The sequence below is a fragment of the Macrobrachium rosenbergii genome, chromosome 28, assembly GCF_040412425.1.
Source record: "Macrobrachium rosenbergii isolate ZJJX-2024 chromosome 28, ASM4041242v1, whole genome shotgun sequence".
NCBI lineage: Eukaryota > Metazoa > Arthropoda > Malacostraca > Decapoda > Palaemonidae > Macrobrachium > Macrobrachium rosenbergii.
In genome coordinates this window covers 29,458,193-29,466,906 of record NC_089768.1, presented here as the reverse complement: position 1 = coordinate 29,466,906, position 8,714 = coordinate 29,458,193, and the positions used below count along the sequence as shown (strand labels likewise).

The following is an 8,714-nucleotide window of genomic DNA, read 5'->3' as shown; positions in this document are numbered from 1 at the left end:
TATTGAACTCTTTCTCATTTTCAATAAGTTTTAAAGGTTGCGTTATTTCAAGTGACTCTTTGTCCTGATCAATATATTAACGACTTCATATATTTTGTTGTAAGTCACTGAATATCTTTCGCCGGCTATTAAAGGTCTTATCACCTCATTGTTGTCTGAACAAAGGAATTGCTTTTCACGTTCCTAAGGAGAAAATGTTTCCCATTGCGGAAATTAATAACAGTTAGAGTTAGGCAGCAATCTTCGCGAGATGGCCTGCAGAAATGTTTATTGCATCTGAAAGAATACATTTATGGCGAATATTTACACCGAAATCTAAACCACTTTATTTAAATGGGAATATTTTTGGTTGCTAAATAAAAAGAAAAGTAAACTTCAATCGTTGCCTGCCTAAAAACTTGAGTTTTTATGGCCACAGTCAGTAGAGCTAAATTCATATACCATGTAATTGCTTGTCGTTAATTAATTGCTTGTCGTTAATGTATTGTAGTGCTTTCACCTCTGCCATTCGGAAAGAAATATCTTTCCTCAATAACTGTTACATTTAATTAAACTTCCATAATACATGTCTGCACATAAAATTAATGAAAAATTTATCTTTGAATTACGTTTATACATAAATTTGAAATATACAGATATATGCTTAGTGTCGCCTTCAGTACATGCATGAACGTCCTTTTGTAAGCATTAGTTTCGTGTACATACATATTCCAATGTAAAAAAAATATGTAAGATTATTTGACCAGAAAATATAGATATCTAAAATATAAGAGAAAATACTATGCCACAATTACGTCACCTGCCACTTCTGGACAGGCAGATCAATTATTCACTCGTGAAATTGGAAGCATTAAGGTACAGAGTGGACTGTCCGATAAATTCATGCAGCATGCAGATAACGCGCAGATAACCACTGATATCAAATAATGATTGTCAGGTTCAATGATGTCCCCAATGAAATGTTAATCTCTCTCCTGAGCCCGTGAGATCCCCAGCCATTAGTTGTAACATTTCGGTCACGTTCTCAATTGTCCTGTTGACCCCGATGTCGCAATTCCATTGTACTTGTGATGTTTAGAGTGACGTCTTTGTTGGCGACGGGTTGAAAGCTGCGTTCGTAATACCATTTTGCAGTGACGTTGGTGTTTATTCATGTACCGTCAGTGAACTCTAAATGTTTATGGGTTTACGGGCGAATTCTTTCGCGTCTGAAATTTGAGGGACACTAACATTTTACTGTGAACCCTTTTAAAGGAAAGGTAAGAACAGAAATGGACCGCTGATCTCACGTAAGGAACTAAGAAGAAGAACAAGAACAAGAGGAGCAAGAACAAGAAGGGCAAGAACAAGAGGAACAAGAACAAGAAGAAGAAGAAAAAAGAAGAGGAAATAAGGGAAACGGCAGCAGAATACGGCAAGCAAAGAAGAAATATAACGGACTAGAAGACGCGTTAAAATGAATATCGTCAAAGTTTCGCTCCGAGAATTTCTCAGTGAATTCCTCGGTACATTCATATTGGTGGTAAATATTATTATTATTATTATTATTATTGAAAGTAGTAGTATCATTGTTAAGATTAGTTTTCTTTTTCTTATTGTCATCGTCATTAAATGTTATTAGTATTACAACTGTATGTGTTATTACTTTACATATGAATGGTACTGCTGTTGTTATAGTTATTGACCTCATTATGTTCATCGTGATGATGATCATGATGATGATCATCATCAGCATAGTCATTATCTTCAGTGAAAAAAGAGAAAGTTAGACACACGGAAGAAGAGGGAGTCTTGGAAACAGAAAAGGGAACTGGGAGAGAATAAGAGAATAATAAAGTAAAAAGGGAAAGTGAAGAGCAGACATGAGAAAGTAATTACTTAGATATAAAAAAAAAAGTGGAACCTGAAAGAGTAGGGATGACGGTAATTATCTGGAAGTCGCAACGCTGCAATTTTTCACAGAATAATTTCCGTGTTCGTGAAATTCATTAGTCATTCCCATCAAGGAATAAAATGTATAGAAAATTTTAATATTCATGACAGAATTCAGGAGAAAAAAACCTGAATACGTCGTGCACATTTTTTTATTTGTCAAGAAGCAGCGACTCTTCAGTCAGTTTCTGTCCTGAAAAGTAAACATTTGAGTTAGTATATGAGATAAACTTCATAAGGTAATAAGAAAAAGTGTGGTTCCATCTTAGTAAAGTCTTCCCCCTTCCCCTCAACGTAATTCCTAATTCATTGTTGACTGTAAGTTACCTGGCGTCACAACTACCACATTTCTGGGTGAAAGCGATGACCTGTTTACCCAAATATTCTAAAAAAAAAATTCAAACATTAGGGTTTTGACTGAAACCCTAATGTTCTCTCCACCGAAGTTAAATGAACATCTGCCATCCAATAATTTTGCCAAATTCGTCCATTTGTTTTATTACTTTCTAGGTGGATTTCCCTGTTTTGTGCAATAACGTCCTTTTTCCATGGGATATTTACTGTTTAGGTAATAATACTAATGAAAAAAATAATCTGCTTTATATTTATCAAGTTTAAACATTCCGCTGCATAAAAAGTTAACACCTATGAGGACATTCCATACCAGGAAGAGAGAGAGAGAGAGAGAGAGAGAGAGAGAGAGAGAGAGAGAGAGAGAGAGAGAGAGAGAGAGAATGGGTGGAGGGGAGGCGGGGAAAGGCGGGAGAGCACAATTTACGATTATCAAAACTTACAGCTCATAACTAAACCATTCTTCAGATGTTTAATGACGGCGCCGTTGCCCAGAACGTGTTTAGCAATGGCAATATGGGAGGACCTTTCCCTGCCTACTGGGGTGCGGGACTAGGGGCGTGTCTGGGCGTCCTCGTCAGCGGAGGAGTCTCCGGAGGGCACATCAATCCTGCGGTGACGCTAGCCATGGCCGTGTGGCGCAAGCTGCCCTGGGCGAAAGTCCCCCATTACTTGATAGCTCAGTATGCCGGAGGCTTCCTGGCTTCCTCCGTCTTATACGGCGTTTATTTCGGTATGCTGTTTGCTCTTACTGTTTACTTGAGTTATTGACATCCTAGAGGAAAATATAGATAGTCAGAACTAGTCAGTTTTATCTGGAAAACTATTTTTTCTATATATTTTAAGTTAGACGTAATTGGTTATTACCTCGAAATTTTTTTTAAATGCATTGAAGGAAGAATCTACCTTTCTTCCCCTTAATTTGGATATCAAGACATGGTTTATATGTTTAACGATAGACTAGAGAGGAGTTTGCTCTAATTTTTTAAATGAAATAGACATTGCTCTGAGTCATGTAGTCTATAAAGAAATCGCATGAATCATTTTTGCTTTATCTTTGTGTAAGGCAATTAACCGTTTTCTGATTATTTAAAACGTTTTTATCAAGAGTTAGTTTTGTACAACTTTTGAAACATTATAAGTTTTAGATATTCGGCTCTCGTGAAGTGATTCACTCAGCAACAGCTAGATAATTTTGTCATTGCAAGAAGATCATGTCTTATACTTTATTTAGATGCTCTGGGGCACTTCGAAACAACCAGGAGCCTGAAAACGGCGAGCATCTGGGCAACGTACCCAGGGGCAGTCACGAAAGCAGATGGCACTATCGTCTCTGACTTCTTGTCAAGCAGCAATGGATTTGGGGACCAGGTAATATTAATGAGTCTACAATTCTAAGGGTTTTTATGTTCATCTTAAAATGATATCAAGCATCTAAAGAGTACTGCAAATGCCTTTTAAGTTTATAGTAATTAGATATCTATTGAGAGTTAGCCGTTTGAGTTGATTTTGCATATTAGTTGTTTTTATTAGCGTAAACAATTTCAGGTAGTTGGCACAATGCTGCTTCTGATCTGCCTATGCGCCATTACGGACATCCGGAACGTTGGCATCCCTGAGTATATGATCCCGCTTTACCTGGGGTTGGTAGTTCTGAACATCAACAACTGCTTTGGGCTGAACTGCGCCAGCGCCATCAACCCCGCCAGAGATTTTGCGCCTAGGGTGTTTACCTTGATTGCAGGCTGGGGCAAAGACCCCTTCTCGTAAGTGGTGCTTAATTTTCCTGTAAACAATGACTTGATAGACTGATAAGAATTATCTGCTGTCAGGAGGCTTTGAATTGCATTTTTACGACATGTCACTGCAAGTGTTTATTATCCGAAAGCGTTTAGTACGCCAAAAACTGACCCATTTCTTTTCATTTTATATTAAAAAGGACGATTATCTTTGCTTCTTGACTTTCTTTGAGGGTAAGGGTGGAGAAAAGGGTGAGAAAGAGGTCATTTTAGTCCCCGTTATGGTATAACATAACAAGTGTATAATATAATGAGCATGTAGGCTACTGTAGGTGGGTGTAGTTCTTTAAACGTAATAATTTCATTAAAGTTTTTTAAACAGAGCATTCTTTCTGGTTTTGTTATATTAACTTGAAATCTCTTTCATTTCTTTATCATAGAACAGCAAGAATCCAATTAACGATTTGTATATTATCATATTAACAGGTACACACTTGATTGTGAATCTTAGGATACAATTCTCAACTGAGATTTAACAAAAATAAAAAAATAAGCATCAGCATTCAACTCTGTTTAAATTCACTTTTCTCAACTCTTTAAAAATACACTTACTCTGTGTTTACTTCCTTAATGAGAACTGAACGAAAAATGCAAACTCTCTCTTCTGTGTTGAAGGTAGAGCTATTGACTTGCCAAACTAAACCCCTTGCTCCAAGAGGCCTGGAGAATGAGAACGGACGACATTGCATATCTTTTGTAACTAGGTTAGACTAACTTACAATGCATCCGAAAAGAGTTCAGCTATAAAAGTTTGATCTGAAAACAAACTTGCTCTTCTCTCGCAATTTTGAAGCCCTTCTCAATTTCCTATGCTTTTATTCCGTGACTAAATAGCACTATTGTATATATATATATATATATATATATATATATATATATATATATATATATATATATATATATATATATATATATATATATATATGTATGTGTATGTATATATAATATATGTATGTATTTATGTATATATATACACATACAGATTCTAAAGTAAGACTGGTGTTTCTCCTTAGGGGAGAGATTGCACACAAGTAACGAATTATAGAATAAGTGTATAAGTTTATGGCCTGCAGGCGGGTAGCGCCGTCAGTGCACCTCGTGCAGTGCACTGTAGGCATTACTTCAGGTTCTTTGCAGCGTGCTTTCGGCCCCTAGCTGCAACCCCTTTCGTTTCTTTTACTGTACCTCCTTTCATATTCTCTTTCTTCCATCTTACTTTCCACCCTCTCCTAACAATTGATTCATAGTGCAACTACAAGGTTTTCCGCCTGTTACACCTTTCGAACCTTTTAATGTCAGTTTCCGTTTCAGCGCTGAATGACCTCATAGGTCCCAGCGCTGGGCCTTTGGCCTAAATTCTGCATTCAATTCAATACGTTTATGTACAAATAAAACCCAATATAATACTAAACAATATGACTTACGTAATCATGAACATAGTCTCTAGTAGCTGAATCATCCAATTTTCTCTCATACTTCCTTGTTTATAACCATGGTCTATGGAACTGGCTATGTAGGGACCGTCCGGGTTGCCCTAGTTCCTATAGAAACTCGGGTCATGATAACAGCTGTTGCGGTCTGATGAAATCTGCCGTTTCCTTGTACTTGTTTGAGATGCTTTGACTGTGGATTTTATTTGTACATGAACTTATATACTTATTCTACAATTCGTTACTTTTGTATATTTACAGTATGTGTGTGTGTGTGTGTGTGTGAAGTATGTTATGCATGTTTGTAGGCTATATGTTGATTTTGTTTCTTTAACTACGTTTTCAGGCAATATTTATGTATAAATATTGGAATATTTATGTCTAAAGATTACATAGCTATGCATCAGACTGACCATAGATATCTCCGTGATGAGATACGAGCTTTAGTACTAGACATACATATGTCCAGTACTAGACACACGCCCCCGCATGCAAATGCACCACATTAAACTCAACAACTCACATCTTATGTTCCCCCACAGCGCCACCACCATCGAGGGTATTACGTGGTGGTGGGTCCCCATTGTGGCTCCTCACATTGGGGGAATCCTCGGGGCTGGCATCTACGTCTTCCTTATTGAGCGTCACCATCCTCGGGAAACGGTCAAGAACCAGACGCGTCGGTGCCTACGATGTAAAAGAAGGAAGGGTGTTGAGTAGACCGCTGGGTGAGGTTGCTTCCCGTCTGAGAGTCGGCAATGCTCGAGTCCTCTTAGGGATTATGGGAAGCCTATTAAGCCTCGGTTTAATTAGGAATGTTTTATTTTGGCTTCGTGATGTGTCCGCCGAAGAGGGAATTGATTTTAATTGCGGGGTTAACAGAATTTAAAAATCATGTAAATTAGGCAAGAAGTTCCGTACTTGGGCTTCATTGTAGCTCTGCCCAAAAACATTTTGATTTTTTTGTCTAATTGGTCCTGATGGAATTAATGAGACGTCATTTCTAATGAAGGCAGCAGTAGTTTGTTTGTGCTTTTTGGCGCGTCAAATGATGATGATCTCAACTGTATATTGTACTGTCTGTGTCATGCCTCTGTGTACCACAAATAATAAAAGAAAAAGAGAAAATGTATTTTCATTGCAGCAAAGTCATTTAGCAGAATGAAGCATAATTAGACTCAAATCTGTAATGTTTTAATCACTATCGCCGTCTATGAAAGAGACGTTTTGAAAGTATACTATTTAAATCCTATCTGTAGATTTTAAAAAGATTCGATGCAAATACTGGAATGAATATATGATTGCTGGATTCATATCTGTGAGGCGCATCCGTGTATATTGCAAACTAATAGAAATAAGAACAAAAGTTTCTGCATTTTACATCACTAAAAGACTGAAGGAAGTAATGGTACTATATATAAAAGGTCAGCCCATCAACCTGAATTCATGGTACCTCGACCGTCCCTGAACAATGATGCGTAATCTGAAATTTGCGTTACCTAACGTTAAGCTGATTATCTCATGAGTTAATTCCTACCATGAAGTAATCTCCTTTCTCGTGTATTCACTCATGGATGATAGTGGTATATACATACGCCAATGTGTGATGTATTCGCCTAAGTCCCAATGGAGATTATGTATTAATATGATGTTTGTTCTTCTGACCTAATGCTGCTTATTTATGCAAGAATTTCTGTATTTGCCGCTTAGTTTTTATTTATTTTTTTATACTCTTCTCTTTGCTTATGTCTTTTTTCTTCACATGCTGAAACTTTGGTGCAAAATGTTGACTGATCAGACTCAGTTTTTGGACATATCTGCTGATTTTGAATAATAATAATAATAATAATAATAATAATAATAATAATAATAATAATAATAATAATAAGGATCTTGTCAAGATTAGCGAACCCACTCGCAGCAGGGTTCGCTATTCTTTACAAGAAGATTATTGGGTTCGTTATTCTTTACATGGAAATAATCGGGTTCGCTGTTCTAGACATGAACACTTCGGTACCAGACATTTGATTCCCCAGGGGCTAGTACTAAACAAGGCGAAATACATTTGACTTCCCTAGTACTAAACACGGCGAAACAATGCAGATGAATCACTGTTTCGCCGTGTTTAGTACTAGCCCTCATGTGGAACTGGAGTTCAGACCGGTAAGGGTTGGTCATTCATTACATGGGGATCATTGGGTTCGCTGTTCTTGACATGGAGATGTTGGGTTCGCTAATCTCGACATGATCCAATAATATAATAATAATAATAATGATAATAAGTCTTCCAGCGCGCTACCTGAATTCGACGGTGGTCAGCCGTAATTCTAAACAGTCTATTAGGCGTGTAAAGCAGTTTCGGGAACACCAAATTATTCTCGTGTCATTTATAGGTGAATGTTACCATTTAATTTGTGTTGTAATTTATTCATCACTTTATCGTATATACAGATAACAAATTAAAGAGAAAAACAAGAAACCACTACACTTTCATCAAAGAAATTATGCAGGAAAGATAAATGAATAAGCAGAACATGATGATTCTCAGATGATAAAAATGACATTTTCATAATAACACTAACTGCATAAGCTAAAACCTAACCCTCTACAAAAAAAAAAAAAAAAAAAAATCTACTGGCCATTATGCGTCCAGTATTAATGCACCATTGATAATCCTATGAATTTTGAGGGCTGTAATCCTAATGTTCACTTACTCGCAAATTTGTACGCAAAGGATCTCTCTCTCTCTCTCTCTCTACTTTTGGCCTTAACCCGTCCCTTATATAAAACAGGCCTTGTCCCTTCATCTCACACACTGTAATGAGATAAACAGCTCGAAATACGTGACAATGAGTCATGTTCTTCAGAACAAGAAAAAAATTAAAAAGAAAAATGTTCCTTTGAAAAGTATTCGAGGAATTACAACAATAAAAAAACCAGCGATGAAAGCGGTGGGATTTTTTCAAGCTGTCACTCTTTCAGTCATAGCGAACTGCAGAGCAAGCAAAAACATTTTGTGAAGGGAAATTCGCGAAGTGGAGCTTCGACCGCGGGAAATCGGCGGTTCCATTTAGGAAACAGTAGTGTATTCAAAGGCGGGAAGCTGAATAGGGAGGGTAGGCGTTGGGTGGATGGTGCTCGTGGGGTCCCCCATTCCCCTCGATTCACAGTCCCATCACTATCCAGTTCTCTTGATTATAAT

At 37.3% G+C, this 8,714-nt stretch overlaps 1 protein-coding gene across 1 annotated transcript; it reads left to right on the top strand.

The window, feature by feature from the left end:
• Positions 1–1,076: 1,076 nt before the first annotated feature.
• Positions 1,077–6,640, top strand: LOC136853915 (aquaporin-9-like). The gene is made up of 5 exons (XM_067129819.1): positions 1,077–1,522; positions 2,752–3,016; positions 3,518–3,654; positions 3,832–4,049; positions 6,055–6,640. Exons 1-5 carry the CDS (start codon positions 1,457–1,459, stop codon positions 6,230–6,232), a joined length of 864 nt encoding a protein of 287 aa, XP_066985920.1. The 5' UTR covers positions 1,077–1,456; the 3' UTR covers positions 6,233–6,640.
• The last annotated feature ends 2,074 nt before the right edge of the window (positions 6,641–8,714 follow it).

What these genes read in the sequence shown, in the direction of transcription:
- LOC136853915 (XM_067129819.1), top strand. Translation starts at nt 1,457, where the DNA reads ATGAATATCGTCAAAGTTTCGCTCCGAGAATTTCTCAGTGAATTCCTC. An exon ending in CTTATACGGCGTTTATTTCG is followed by an intron (nt 3,017 to 3,517) that starts GTATGCTGTTTG and finishes TACTTTATTTAG; the next exon opens with ATGCTCTGGGGCACTTCGAA. An exon ending in GCAATGGATTTGGGGACCAG is followed by an intron (nt 3,655 to 3,831) that starts GTAATATTAATG and finishes AAACAATTTCAG; the next exon opens with GTAGTTGGCACAATGCTGCT.